General features: G+C 41.7%; 4 protein-coding genes across 4 annotated transcripts in view; 3 read left to right on the top strand and 1 right to left on the bottom strand.

Annotated features, from left to right (window-relative positions):
* LOC126559420 (uncharacterized) overlaps positions 1 to 15794 on the top strand; it is a 252847-nt gene that overhangs the window by 86001 nt on the left and 151052 nt on the right. The window lies entirely within an intron of this gene.
* Positions 1103 to 2111, top strand: LOC126558986 (sugar transporter SWEET1-like). The gene is made up of 4 exons (XM_050215078.1): positions 1103 to 1365; positions 1447 to 1732; positions 1811 to 1930; positions 2013 to 2111. Exons 1-4 carry the CDS (start codon positions 1190 to 1192, stop codon positions 2109 to 2111), a joined length of 681 nt encoding a protein of 226 aa, XP_050071035.1. The 5' UTR covers positions 1103 to 1189.
* LOC126558985 (sugar transporter SWEET1-like) lies at positions 3169 to 4034 on the top strand. Its single transcript, XM_050215077.1, has 3 exons — positions 3169 to 3356; positions 3438 to 3843; positions 3923 to 4034. The coding sequence occupies exons 1-3, from the start codon at positions 3181 to 3183 to the stop codon at positions 4019 to 4021; spliced, it is 681 nt and encodes a 226-aa protein (XP_050071034.1). The 5' UTR covers positions 3169 to 3180; the 3' UTR covers positions 4022 to 4034.
* LOC126559845 (KH domain-containing, RNA-binding, signal transduction-associated protein 3-like) lies at positions 5458 to 6951 on the bottom strand. The gene is given in 4 exon segments (XM_050216018.1): positions 5458 to 5630; positions 5807 to 5994; positions 6043 to 6676; positions 6737 to 6951. Coding segments are annotated over 4 exon segments (1206 nt in total). The 5' UTR covers positions 6948 to 6951.

Here is a 15794-nt window from a genome sequence, read left to right as displayed (position 1 = left end):
AGCGATAGAGTTCTCCATTTAAGCATCCGCTGCATTGTTTTGTACTCTAAATCTCAAAATGGCAAATGCTAATGGGGTAACGCTTCTTCTTTACTCGAAGACAATAGATTGCAGGATGCATCTCCATATGCAAGAACCACATTCTACTTACAGTTACCATTGTGTTACGATATTGGTGTTGAACGATTGCGAAATTTCCTTCCTCAAATCTATCCCTAACCATCCACTTCTCTGTTATCTACAATGCATAATCATATAACCAACGGACCCGAAAACTCTCCCCTCGGGACGGTAGTTGAAGACAAAAGCTACGAAAATGGAAGGAAAATAACACTTTTCCGTTTGCGAAGTAGCATGCTTTATTCTTACAGCAAACGTCGAAGCGTGCCACATCCAACGCAGGAAGATATCTAACATCTGAAGTCAAAGAAATGTTTCATTCACGCAGTGGGGGCTGCATACAGCCAACGAGAAAGTTTTCGATTTACTTATGGTTGGATGTCGAGGATGTCACCAAATGAGGCGATAAATAGAGCGGATGCAATGATGGTGCGAAAATGGTCCTCAGAAAATGTCGGCCTAAATGAACCGAAAAAGGAAGAAGAAATAGGAATTTAGAGGGACCGTAACAGGGAGCGACTGTCATCCGAATTGAATTTGAAATGAAGTAAAACAATACAATTTAAAATCTTATCAGAGAACAAATTTTTGAAGAAATGAGGTGTCATATGGATGATGAAAAGAGTTTATAAAATTGGAAAATTGAAAAAGAAAGCCTCAAGAGAAGATTGTTAACGTTACACAATAAATCTACCCAAATAAAACAACCATAAGCAATCAATGCTTGCTGTTAGCATGGAAGAGACCAAGCACACACTCCATCGTGCTGATTACAAAACAAACATTCTCGGGAGATGTTTCCCATTTTACAGATAAGTGTTAGCATGGTGCCTAAGCCTCTGGGATTTATAAGAGAGATTAGCATCGGCGCTCACTCACCGTAAGACGCGATTTTCTGAGACTGAGTACATTAACTAAACAGCCCCACTAGGTCATCATCATCTGCTCTCACAGTACAGCAGCCGGTGTCTGGGTTGTTGGATGAGATCTGTTGAGAGTTCCCCGAATCGACATCAGCCGGTGCAACCTGCTGCTCTGTTCTTCAGTTTGCCTAGTCGTTAGGTGAAGCATGTTTAGCACGACACTATTAGCCGGTCTCGAACCGCACCGGGAGCGTATCGGACAGGCAGCCGGCTTGCTCACGGTGGCTCAGTACGTAGCAGGATGGTTCATTTGTAATGACATTCGGCAACGTGGAACAACTGTTGGTGTTTCACCGGTTCGTTTCATTGGTGGATGCGGACTGTAAGTACGATGATCTAAGGTATCATCTTACGCCTTCTAATGTCTAAGCTCTATAATCTGTTTTTTTTTTTGTCTTCCCAGCTCCATTCTTCAACTGCAGTATTCTCAGAAGCTTCAAGCTCCGGCACTAATCTGGACGAGTATTATTACATTAACTTTTTCAATACTTTACTCCCTTTGGTACTGTTGGTACACTCCGCGCAATTTGAGAGGCTCGTTTTATAGACTAACGGCTGGTACAGCCACACTTACCGCAGGTCTGTACGCATACGGTGCCCAGGGAGACAGTCCCGAAGTTATGTACCGGCTAGGGATGGTTCTGACAATACTGGCACTCGCTTTCATTGCGCTACCGCTGGCTCAGTTGGTAAGGGCTTCAAAAAATTGGCCTAAAGTTTGCTGCTGCAGTGTACGATTTTGATATATCATTCTTCATTCACCGTAGCGTTCAATTATTCGCGCCAAAAGTAGTGCAGGTTTGCCACTGCCCGCAATTCTCGCCTCCACCGGCGCTACTATCCTGTGGCTTCTTTATGGACTGCTCATCAACAACACGTTCATTGTGGTAAGTGAATAACGGGATGGATGAAAGTTTGGAACTTCACGTTCTGCAAGCGATTTTACTGTACCAACCGTTCCATTCACAGGTCCAGAAAATCATAGCCATGGGCTTGTGTATGGTCCAGCTATCGTTGTTTATCATTTATCCCGCTACCAAAGCTGATGAGAAAAAAAAGCAGCGTTAATCCGCTGCGAAGGACCAATGCTCCGTCGTATCTTCAATTTTGCAGTTTTTGTTTGGTACGAAGGCTTAGTCGGCCTGTCGGACATTTGATAAGGAAGCATTCCGGACACTGCGCTGTGAAGTCAATGAAAGTCATGTCAAGTTGCTTTTTGTTAGAGTGCAATCAACGTTTAGTTTCATCGTTACTTCACTGCATGTCGCAGATATAAAACTTTACAAAATCAAAGAAACCCAACAGTTGCTTTTTAGAAGTCGCAAGTATTTAAGAAATATCAAAGTTATTATTGAAATGATAAAATATCATTTTTATTACAATCAAATTGCATCAGGATCATTTGTTCCACATCTGTTGTACTGCGAACGGAGTCATTAAATATCAAAGCAGATTCTTACACGAGCAAGATAAGATAAGATAAATCGCGACGTGCAGTTCCGAAACTGGTTGTCATGTTTGTCATAGTGAAACACTCAACCAACCCAGATGCAAGAGCGAATCAGCGATGATGCTTGGAGCTGTTTCACGCCACAACCCCTTCTCACTTTTATTTTCCAATCGTCATCTTCAACCACGTGGTAGTAAGCGTGCAATTGTCGCGATTCTACACACCGCTGCTACCAACATTGGTGAGTGTCATCTATCGCGAAACCGAGCACCGAAACACCAAACTTCTCAGCGCATCTGATAGCGAACATGCTAAGTCACGTTTTTCGTACCTACTGTTGAAACGATCTCTACCGAGCCTCTCTACCGTCGAAAGGGATGAAACAACGAGTGGAACACAGCCGACTGACCTCGACATTCACTGTCTGCGGCGCGTGAAGAGCATGGCTGCGTGTACACTACTACATTCGCAGAATAAACTCATTGAGCGGTGATTCTCATCAGCTGGACCAGAGTGGTTGATCGTCGTCTAATTCGTTGGGTCAGAGTGTCGCTTAGTATCTGTGCTGTACCAAACGGAGAAGCATCGCGCAACATAACGCGCACCGCCCTTGGGAGAGTGGGATATTATAGGTGGGCGAGAACAATTCGGTTGAGCGTGTTTAATTTGGCGTGAGTGAGCAAGTGAATGAAAATGGAAGCAATATCGGAAGCTCTACAACCGTACAAGGAACAAGTCGGAATGGCGGCCGGCATCCTAACGGTGGGACAGATGTTTAGCGGTTGCTTCGTGTGCAACGACATCCGGAAGAAAGGCACGACCGACGGTTTCTCGGCAATGCCATTCGTCGGTGGCTGTGGACTGTAAGCTGCTCCCATCCAATGTTCCAAAACATTACAATCCCAGACACTCATACCTATTCTGGCGTTCCTCTTCCGCTTTAGTACCGTTCTTTTCCTGCAACACGGGATGCTGATGAACGATTCCGCAATGACCAATGCTAATTTGGTCGGTCTCACGATCAGCTTGGCCTATGCTTTATTCTTCCTGCTCTATACGCCACCAACTGAACGCTCAAGCTTCTGGCGCCAGGTCGCTGGAACGGCACTGTTTACGATCAGTTTGCTCGGATACGTTAAGATAGAGAATCCGGCAGTGGTAGAGGATCGCTTCGGTATGATCATCACTGTACTGATGCTTTGCCTTATTGGACAACCCTTGCTTGGTTTACCCGAAATCATTAGAAAGAAAAGTACCGAAGGTCTACCGTTTGCCATGATCTTGTCTGGTACGATCGTTGGGTGTAGCTGGCTGCTGTACGGCGTGATCTTAAACAACATTTTTGTAGTGGTAAGTATTTTAATTTGATGTACTATGGGAATGTACTTCCATAATAGGATAACAATATTTGCATTTTTCCCCCAATAAGCTGCAAAATTTAGCTGCGGTTACACTCAGCGGCATTCAACTGGCACTGTTTGCAATTTATCCTTCAAAGGCGACTCCACCCAGCAAAAAACGGGAATGAAGAAAGGATTCTTAAACCACGTGCTTTTAGGATATTATAACAGAACCAGGGTGTTGATGAAGATTTACATAGACAAGTGTCATAGTGCCTAATAAAATTAGCGACAAATGCGTGATTAATATTAGCACCATTACTGATTTCTGATGCACCGTAGACATCTAACTTCAAAACAGACAGGGACAATGTGATAGGTAAGAATGTTATAATACACGAACAATAAAGTATTAAACGGAAATAAATTTTCTCAATCATTCTGTGCATATTCCAAAATATGTTCAATAAAATCATAAAATTATTATAAATAGCGTTTCTATGATGCGATTATTTTGCTAAGTCGAAGATAAAAATAAAAACTTCCAAACATGATGCACTGTTTGCCGCAATATAGCTGATAGTGATATCGATAGTGGAAGATGACGTCCCCGAGTGAACAATCGATCACCATTGTTTTGCGATTATAATGGTGAACGGGTCCCATATCGCGTTGCCAACGAAATGGTGAGTTATACACTCAAATTGAATCAAAATGTGCGAATATGACTACCGGGTATTGTAAAATGCATCAATGCAATTCAACTTACATCGTACATTTGTGATTTTATTTGTTTTATTTCATTATTTTATTTTGTTTACATGTTTCATGTTTTTATTGTTTAGGTATTAAAATTGTTTGATAGTTTATGGGTTTTTACCATTACTTTTGCTTACAATATCGTCGTTCTCAAATATAAATTAATATTTCTCACGATATTACATCAAATTTAGTCTTCTTTTTCTTGAACTTTTTGTTTGTATTTATATTTAGTCTTGAAAAGACACTTTGCGCCACATGCTGAATTAATTTTATTTATTTTTCATATTTTAGGTATGGTGTATGTTTGCTGCTCTGTATTTTTAGCCGTTACGAATGAACTATTATATGTTTAATTGTGGCATATTATGAATATCAAAGACAATTCAGTTAATTCATTATAGAAATTGTTCAAAATATACGCAAAACATCAGCAAGCCACAAACGACAGATTTCAGTGAATTATTCAGTAAAATATTATTCTCCTTGGTTCAGTTAAAATAACATTAACCACATTTTTGAATCAATGAATCAATAATCCATTCTCTTATTTGGCTTCACAAACCCTAAGGAAAATTAGGTAGAATTACTTGGTATTGTTCGAATATTTATACCTTTTTAAATTTACTTAAGGCCGGTTGCTTCACACCAGCATAGTCGATACCAAAATCAAATTTATTTTAAATGAAACCGAGCAAAACTTGAGCTTTATGAGACTTTTTAATTTTCATTAAATTGAATTTTTGTGTGTTTGCTTTCATTTGCCATTTTCTTTGCAACATCACAAACGCAAAAGAGATTAAAACGCAAATTTAATGTGCTCGGCAGCAGCTATGATTATTTTTCAAAAAATTAACAAAATGTTCTATTTTGACTGTCGCCCGTATGGTGCATGACGATACGAGTGGAGATCCCGTGTAGCATGATGTTTCAGATCGATTTGCTCTCGTGTTGAACTTCCACTATACGTAGACGGTTTCCACGATCGACCGCCCATCGATGTGGCGCTCGGTTTCGACGGTGGAACTGACAATGATTCTGAATGAGAGTTTTGGATATGCTTTTAGCGCCACATTCGTATTTTAATGGTGTTAAAGTTTATCGGGGTTTAGGGTTTTATAGTGGTTTACGTTTAGATGTATTTAGGGCAACTTTCACACAGCAACAATGACACATTTTGATTGCTAAAATAATTCGCTTAAGAATGTACTTACCAGAGTAAGAACTGGAATCGCGGTAGTAATCTCTTCGATAATCATCACTATAATTATTGCTTTCATATTTTGATCGAGGTGGTGCTGGTGGTTGCGGGTGGTAGTGGTACGATGATTCAAAATGCTCACGCTCATATCGTGGAGGTTCTTCGTATCTAAACGTTGAGGAGTTGAAACGAAATCATACTCTATAAAGTCAGATCCTCGATCCTATTGTAACCTCTTAGACGACTTACCGGGGGAAATGAGTGTCCTCTAGTGCGGCGCGTGCTTTATCTAGAATCGAAAGAACCTTCCGCTGAGGTGGTAACGACCGTGAAGATGCAGGTCCTTGAGAACTTGACATCATCCCAGACGATGGTGGACCATCGTGAACAGATGCATGTGTTGCCATCGACTTTTTGTACGCTTTTTTCACCGGCAATTCACACTCTGGATCCTCCAACATTTCACGCATCTGTTCCTGCCGGATGAAGTCGTTACTGTCAGGAATAAGAAACTTTCGTACCTCTGCCAGTGCGTATGCAATGCGAGCGTGTGCTTCCGCTGGTGGTCCCAGTGCGTTAATTTCAACGTGCAGGTCATCATTGAGATGGGCATACTTGGGATCCATGGCTAATCGAAGCTCTTCTTCCTTCTTGCGATCCTTCATTGAACCTCTGCCCAGAATGGCCATTTTGCACATGGTATCTTCCTGCAGGCGTTTTAGGGAATTTCCTTTTGGACCAAGCAGTTTACCGACGAAATTGAACTTAGGGTGTTCTTTTACCGGCACGATTACTTTTACCTGCAGTTTAATGGGCTTTTCCCGGTAAATGTCAATGTAGCGTCGAGCTGGAGGTTTGCCATTTTTTTGTGTTGTCTCCACTTCTACAAAACAAAAAAAGGGGTCCGATAGAAGGGGATATGTAATTTCCTAGTATTACTTACCCATTTGTAACAACCGATCAGCAATGGGATATTTACGGTCCAAAGCTACCCGTTCGTTCAGTATATTTCTGATGTACTCCTGTACCTTCTCCGATTCCTTGCTCGTTTCTTCACCGTCTTCGTCCGGGTCGGTCTCTCGAAGGCTTGCATTGCTTTTACGCTTAAAATCACTCGCTTCATCGTTGTAACCATTAGTTTCTTGGTCTGCCATCTTAACGTTTCGTTAAAACAGAAGCTAACTTTGGAGCTCAACAAACAAGATAATCTCAAGGAACACGATCTATTTTGCCACACAGCTGTACAACACGTCTAAATCATAGCAACAGAGGATTGTTTTGGTAAGTGCGCCATCTAGTGTTGGGTACGAGAAGTGCGTTTGACATCTTATTAAATCATAGTGGGAAACGACAGTGGGCAACGGGACAGCCATATTTATTTTAAATATTATTAAAATTATGTTTATTGAGGAAAGTACTTAATTTTAACAAAGAGAAAATATACAGTATGTTTTAACATTTTAAACTTTAAATTTTCAAGTCCAAAGAATCAAAACAACATTTAAAAAATACTATTTTACTACGGGCAACGATCTGCATGGGACTCGATACCTGAACCTGCCGTGTGAAAAATCAAAGCTGCCACTAGGTCAGATGTCAGAATATTCTTGGGGAAAATGTAGCTTTTCTTTTTGCTTGGTTTTACGACATATAAGGTCACGCTGTTGCCCCCCCCCCCCCCTGACCGCCGTTTTGGCCAGTTAAAACACTCCATAAAAAGTAAGCACACGTAGCTTATGAACTGACTGGAGATAAATGGAAAACATAACCTTTATGAGAATTGTTCGAATTCAATCGTGCTTTATCTTGATCAATAGAGAGTAGGAAGTATTTGTATGCCGTCATGGATTGATACCTCCAGTCGCTAGACAGAGTTTCATAAATTAATCCAATTAAGTAACCTACTTGTTCAATTCCATCCTACATCAGAAGCGATGATATATCCTCAATCCGAGAAGACGACAAATGTTTCACAGGCATCTGCCATATGAATCGTACCGTCTCAAGCAGTCCCACGTTTAAATCGTCTGCCGCTGTGTTGGAAATTGATCCTAATCAAATCAATGCACTAATAATTGGCACAACTTGTAGCATAACTGCGTTCCGCAGCCTAGGTGGTTGATGGAACGGATGGAGAAAATTTAGTCGCAATACACACTATCTTCCTGGTGCACGCAGACATATTGATTAAGGTATAAACCACAGCATGCACGTGGGTTGTGGACACGTGTTGCTTTGCGTGCTGCAAACGCTAATAATTGGTCGACGTACGGTTCGAAGATAATAATTAGATGGAACGTAGGATGGAGATGCTTACCCGTAGCAGAATGAAATGAAATGACCATCTTTACGTTTTACAAACAGCCAATTTGTACAGCTGCACTACTACGACAGATTGAAAGCCGTCCGATGTAATGCATCTTTTTTCCATCAGTCTTCTTGCTCTGGACTGCTGTTCCACAGTAAGAACTGTTACGCAAATGCAAAGGATTTTGAATCTCCCCGAAGTTCAACAATAATGACTGGAATGGTCTGTAATTTTCTTTCGCTGCTCGCCATAATGCTACGTTTCTAACTTTGTGATGATGATGACTGTATGGTTTTGCGAGACTTCGTGGGCGAGCAGCTACGTTTGACGGAGGAGTTGGGCGGTGTTATAAATTTTCTTTACCCTCCATCTTTTCGATAGCATCATCCAGGAGGAAGCAACTTTGGCACTTCAGTCGGCACTTCAAAACAATTCTCCTTACTTCGGGACGGGACGAGAAAGCACGATCCGAATGTACCAAAGCATTTGATGCGACGGGTAGGAGCACAAGTCGCTTGGAGACCGTCTTGTCCAGATACGAACCGACGGCAAAAAGAAAACCAGAATTTGAAAAAAAACGCAGCCAACTAACCAACAAATGGCCATGCAACGGGCCACTATTCAAACCTCGAACGGGTATGCCAATTACGGAATGGTTCAAGTTTCTAATTAAACAAGAAAGATGATTGTAACGTGTAGGACCACCAGCACATTGCTTGGTTTTCTGCACCGAGGCCAGCAGAGTATGAAAGTTCTTTGGAAAAATGATTTTCGGGGAGAACCAGCTAGCCCGCGGTGGGATGGTTTTTAATGTTTGTTAAACGCTACATATTTCATTACAGCTGCTATGAGGTGGTGTGAATAAGAGAATTACGCTTTTCCATGACTTGGCATTGAATTAAAGTGGTTTTCACTGGAACGAGTTCCCGCGTGTTAAAGTGTTACCGGGAGAAATATAGTCGAGGATAGTCGATGCAATGGTTCATTATTTCGGAGAACATTTTGCAATAAAATTGCATTCGAACCCATTATTATGATGTTTAGCCTTTATGTTATTGTTATCCTGTTTAATTTTACTGTATTGAACTGTGCCTTGCCTTTGTTTTACGTGTTTCCTGTGGTGGCGCACCTCCAATTGCTGCAATGCTATAGGCAATTTCCCGATATTTATTTACTTATGAAGGGAGAAAATTGGTGTGATTTTTCATCCTTTTTTCCATTATTGTTTTTCTCTCTCATACACACTACAATGCAAACAGTGTGGTTGACGATACTCACACTCACAACCACTACAAAACAACCGACACGGAAACACGATTCGGAAATATGACTCTCGTTCGATTGAACAATCAATTTTATCGCTGAAATAAGAAATTATCTACCATAATCGTATTACGAGCTTCACTTGCAACCTGCCACGATCGACCACTTGGGGAAATGGAAAATTGCTAGCATTTTCCACCCACTTGCTCTGCAACTCCTCCACCATCGGGGAAAAGGTGTTGCCGATAACACGTGCCACCGTTTTTGGTTCCCCAATCACTTCCGCATACGGTATCATTGCGGTGTACATAGAATTCCATTGCGAGTGTGGACCGGTTGCCGGTTTGCTTTTTGTTTGCTGGCCAGCTCTGCCACAAGATTCCGCCTCGCAAAGAGCAAGAAAATCGAAAACGAAACGGTAGGAAAAACCCACTTTCTCCTGTTTGTGCATCCTGTTGCTTGTCCATTTTGGAGCAATAATGGACCCACCGTAGGGCAGTAGTTGTTTTTTCCAGTATTTTTTTTTTTACGCTTTCTTTTGCACGTGACAATTGTTTGCACTTTCGGAAAAAACGGAAAATGGAATGCAAAATTGTAGCAAATTGTATTTATAAATAGGTTTTATTTTGATTCCGGAAATCAGGAAGAGAGAAAGAGAGAGTAAAAAGACCTTCGTTCTGGTAGCAATTTGTTGGTGACTTTTTATTTGCTAGAATAAGGGGAATTCAGAATGGAGGTTTGAAATTGATTATATCACCTAAGAAGCCTTTTTTCAACGTTTTATTTACAATTGTTTTCCTAACCATTTCATATTAAAAGTTTGAAGATTACGGTCCAACATTGTCATAGCAGGATTCATCATTAAGAATTATCGTTTAGCAAACTTTTGTGCATACTTTCGCATATTTAAAGTTATCTCAAAAGAGTAAGTTTTCATCATTATCACAGCAGTTCCTCGTTACTCGAGCAGCCGAGTAGAAGAGGTTTATTGTGTATCGGTAGATGGGAAATTTCTTCTAACGCGTAACGATAGTGCCACATCCTGGCACAGTTTGCCGAAACTCCAACAGTAAAGGTTGTCTGTGGTGTTGTGGTAACAGTGGAGCTTCAAAAACGTATGTGTACCGTCTTACACTTGATGCGAATGCAGCTGACTTTATCCAGCACAATCTACGGCAAAGACCTTACGTTTTCCCGAAAATCGGACCTATTTACCTCACCATGCAAAGTGAAACACGCTCGTTGCGAAAACCGCGTAATGCGCCTTTACTGACAAGGGAAGGTAAGGATCGGTGCAAAACACCAAGACATTATTATTAGCGCAAGCTTTGCCCTAGCGTGTACTTGTAAGCTTGGGGTATTTGCCGAGATCACTGGCGATCAAGGTTCGGATGCAGAGCAAGGCAAAGTTTTTCCAACCGTAGTACGAGATTTTCATTTCATAAAAGGTGAATTTTTGATTACCCTTGCAGGAGACGCTCGTTTTTGTGTGTGTTTTTTTTTGAGTTGCTAACAACGACGAAGAAAGTGCAGAACGAGTCACTGAAGCATTTGCTCACCTCACATACGAAGGAACCACCGAAACGATAGTTTCTTCTAGACTTACACGAGACTTACCTTAAAGTGTGGCTTCCAGTGGAATCTTCCAGCTTTGCTTTTGCACGTCCGCTTTGTGTATAGTTTTTTTTAAAGTAAAGTCTTTAAAAAATGAACCTTTACTATAAAGAAAAAGAGCAAGAGAGGGACAATCTTTCCGGTTAAAGTTTAGCAGTAAAAGTTGTTTCAACACCTCCACTATCGCAGCCCTGCTTGTCTCTTTCAACGATAATGTGCATAAAGGATGTAACATGGGCAAAGTGTCTCAAGCTGGCCTCTGTTACCGGCACTTTAAGACAGCAGGCTTAACCTTGTTTGTCAGCGTTTGACGCAAAGCACACTTGGTGCATTTTCGCGTGCACTTAATAGCGTCACAAGTGCCACAATCTTCTCCTGGCGTCACGAGTGCATCACAAGTGGTGCTAGCGCGATGCACTTTTCCTATTTGCTCGGGTTTGTGCTTTAAGCTAAACGACTGATGGAGCTACATTGAAGTGGTTTAAATACGGATTTAACGGCAGCATTAGTGGTTCACTTGGTGACAGTGAACTTTCATCGTTTGTAAAGGAAAATTTGCTATCCGGAGAGTGGAGTCGGTGAGAAATATTTATGTCGAATCATCAGCTGGCGAGATATTTTTTCTCCTTTCCATACGTGTAACTCTGTCTATCTACTTTGTCCCGCGGTCTTGGTCAGGTATTACTGACTTCCGTGACTAACGCTTCAGCCACGGGAATCCGCACACTTTGAGCTTTTTCTATTCTGACTTGAGAATGGAAGTGATGGCGCCGGTGTCTCGGATGATAAAAGATGGACATCCGCGTTCCGGGGTGAGTGATGTAATTTTTTTTTTCCTGTTTGCCATTAGCTGGTTTTGTGAGTCGTGAAAGCGATGCATACTCACCACTCACAAATCCTTCACGCACGAGAAACACAGTAATTGCTAGAAAACTAGTGAGCAAAGAGCATCTGGAAATAATAGGAGATAAGTTCTCCCTCTATTTATTCCAACTCTCAGAACCATCATCACGAAGTCGGGTACATTTTGGAGAGCTTTTCATTGAGTGACTTTCGAAAGCTTGGAGCTTTCCGAGGCAAGGATGCCTTCGGCGATTAGTGGAAAACAAAGTATCTCGTTCGGAGATCAGTAAAGAAGTGTCATTCAGGTCGAGATGATATCCTTTCCGAACGCACTTTTGCCTTTTGCTTTCGTTGTGTGTGGGACAGCATTTTCGCAGAAGATGAAATTGTAAACATTCTGCTCAGTTCACGTGGTTGAAGGGTGGGACCGGTTAATCATCAATAAATATTGATTAATTTAATTTAAATAAGCTCACGCAACGATAGATACAAGTAAAAAAAAAAACATGACAACATACTGCTGGGACATTTATAACGATTAATTACTGGTCGATCGTGATCTCACCCTGCACGCTTCCTGCCCAGTGCAAGATGAATGACCGTAATTTTTGACAGCACCCTCATACAAAATAATGAACCGTGGTAGTGCAAAATATTTAAACGACAACGAGCACGGTTCATGGAAAATCTTGATGTGGTCGATGATGAATGGGTTCCGACCGAACACCGATCAGGGCGGCACTTGTTTATTTGGTAAACTGTTGTTATTATTCAAACCGCTTCGGGCGGTCGAACAGTTCGCTCGGGACGCTCATTTTCCGCCAGTTGATTGTTTTGCCGCGTCATTGCGCTATCATTATTTAGCTGCTTAAACATGTCCCGTGGCCACAGGAATTTGCTAGACTCGGGGATTGGTTGTACGCGCGTGGAGGAATAATTTTAGATCCCATCTATCATGCCCTGATTAATAAAGGTCGCACGCCATGTTTGCTACAAGGCTGTTTATTGTCCAGCCACGTACAATGTTTACCGTTTGCCGTTTAATCGTTGCAAAGTTACTATGACACACACATGTACACATACATACGAACATCAACATATTTTGACTTGATAGATGCACAAGCCTGAAATTGTTTGTGAGCAGCAGTATTTGATAATTAATTATTTGCCAACCTGCTAATTGCTCTTTAAACACAAGATCATACACATACGCGCCACACTCACATCTTAGTTCTCGAGTTCATGCGCCACAGGCATCGACTACTTGGCGACGTTCAATTTGTGGTGCAAAACGTTGAACGTTGGTAGAGTTTGTTCATTTTGTTGAATGTTTTCGAAGGTTTTTTTTCCCCCGAATGGGAGCGTGTGTTAGCTCAAGGCACCGGTTTCCAGCTCGTCAGCTTGCGTTACCGGTTGCGCATGATACGCCTTGTCTACGCAAGGACGGGCACACTAGGCTGCAGCCGGTAGGAGAGTTTGTGTACACTGGTGTGATTCTTGTTTACACTAAGTCACAGCAGCAGTTCGAAACACATCGGTAGGACATCACCCCAGTCCAGCGTCCGGGCTTTGGAAGATACTCGGTGTTAAGAGCATCAAAAGCGTTCCCATCGTCGTCGTTGAATTGGGTCTTTGTCACTATGATCTGCCCGTTGATGATTACACAGAGCTTTCGGTTCGGAAAGGATTTTGACGACATTATTTGGACAGATACAGGTCAGATCACAGCCCAAGGGCAGCTTGACAAGATGTGTAGCGCGTGTTGTTGCGATAGCGTATCAGGTACGAGGTACGAGGAAAATCAAAACAGTCTTCCTCCGGTAAAGGGCAACTTTGTGCCGACGGAACGATGACAAAAAAAAACTGAGCCAACGAATCTCGAATCTTCAACCCCAATAGATGGAGAGACTAGAAGATAGTGGAATGTAATACGCCCCGATCTTACCAGAAGTGTCCCCGGGGAAGGTGAGCATTATGATCGCATGATGTAATTTCTAGGACTAACCCGCCCGAGCGATGGTAATGATATTTGACGAAGTGTTAGTCTAAGGCCCCCGTACGTCAATATTTGTTTTATTATCCGCACGGAAAACGTACGCAAATACTCGGACGAATAGCTAGCAACGACACACACACACACACACAGAGGCACAAATGGCTACGCAGAAGGGGGTTTCCAAGACGAAAACTGAGCATTTGGACAATGTTTTGAATGAAAATCAGTTCGCAGTGTGCCCACTTGGTTGCTCGGCTGGGGTTGGAAACTATAACGTACGTACGAGATTCTTTGTACCGGTGTGAAGTGGCTTTAGTTAATCCGTCCTTTACTGATTATTGAAATGAACTGATCCTTCTTTCGCACAAAACCATCCGCAAATGCAAAACGAAGCTGAAATTGCACACCAAAAGCCGGCAAACTGTATGTAACAGCTGGAGTGGAAATTTGAATAAATTTGTGCCAACAATTGGACGGCGGTTGGTTAGTGTGCGAGAGACGCTTTAGAGCACTTCTGGAACAGTTGTTTAGCTTGCATACGGACGTTGTTTATCTAGCATGGACTGTTGGCTGGCTGAAGGATGCAAATTTTACTTAGAAAAGCTTAGCAATGCTGGCTTAATTTTCCCTTCAGTTTATTCTAAGCCTAAACTGTCAACAGCTTCTAACGACGCTGCACGTGTACGTGTGTCTTGTAGTCTTATGTAGTGTGTAGTATTAATGTAAACACAATTTATGAAAAAAACGGAATAAATAAAAACCTAAAATAGCCATCAATCATACACGCAGGTAGGCAGGTTTTGTGTATGTTCCACCAGCGTCAGTAGGCGATTATATTGCGCAAAAACGGGCCAAGAGATTCCATTTCCGGCTCGGTGCGTCCACCGACGCGGTAGTCAATATGCTTCAAATATGCTAATCGGTTCACCTTTCGGGGTGCGATGTTGCTTCATACGCTTTTCCGAGGAAGTCAACGAGATGGCACAGATCGAAACCGATCCGGGTGGTGTTATTTTCCTATAAGCCTACCAGTACACTTCCGGTTTCCTGCCGAGTAGAGGCGGCCGCTGACATTGTGACAGTGTTTTCTTACTTTATGAAAATTCTTGAAATACGCGTACGGTTTACACGAATCAATCGATAGTAGCGAGAAGTTTTCGAGGAACGCTGATGGCTGGTATGGAAATGTCAGCGGCCTTTTTCATAGCTGAATGGTTGGTTAAATTTTTTCGCGAATCGTTACTCATCCGTCTCATGATGCATTCGGAGTATTTTTTTTTTTTTTTTTGAGTGCCTGACGTCTATTAGGGAGGATGTGAATCTGTTTCGTTGATGGTAGAGTATTCTGTCTTTTTTTTTTTGAAATATTCCTGATTGGGTGGAAATAAAATGGGGTGGTAATTAGACAATCGTTTTTCACGGGACATTGGCTGCGTCAAACGGTAATGGCATTGTATTTGGCTAGAATCTATGTAGTAATCGGATTATTATCGACGAGCAAAAATGATTAAATGCTGCAATCGAAACTAGCTCTGTAATACTTTTATTTTTAAATCTTTTGTGCTTACATGCTTGTTTCTAATTTCGATCATGCAATTGTTCAAATTCTATTGAATTGAGGATTAAAAGTTGCGAGATATTCTTTTTCATTATTTGCGTTGTTTCAAAAAGGATGAAAAGTTTCAGGCTATTCTTTTGCATTGTTTGCCTAGTTTTGGCTACTAAGCATAGCGTACAGGATGACTTTGCGCAATTCATTTGAGTTTCATGCGATCTAAATGACCCTATATAGGGGTATTGATTTCATAAGAACGCTGGATTCCTAAGGATTTCTCATTTCAGCTCACATAGAAACACTTGAACTTATTAGTGATAGTTTTGAAAAGATGACAAGGCTAGCCTTCACTCGACTGGTTTGATGCTAACAAATGGACATTTTAAGTGCTCATGTCTCGGAAACCATAGGTCTTTTGAATC

Source organism: Anopheles maculipalpis, chromosome 2RL (assembly GCF_943734695.1).
Source record: "Anopheles maculipalpis chromosome 2RL, idAnoMacuDA_375_x, whole genome shotgun sequence".
Classification (NCBI taxonomy): Eukaryota; Metazoa; Arthropoda; class Insecta; order Diptera; family Culicidae; genus Anopheles; species Anopheles maculipalpis.
This window is presented reverse-complemented; position numbering and strand designations above follow the sequence as displayed.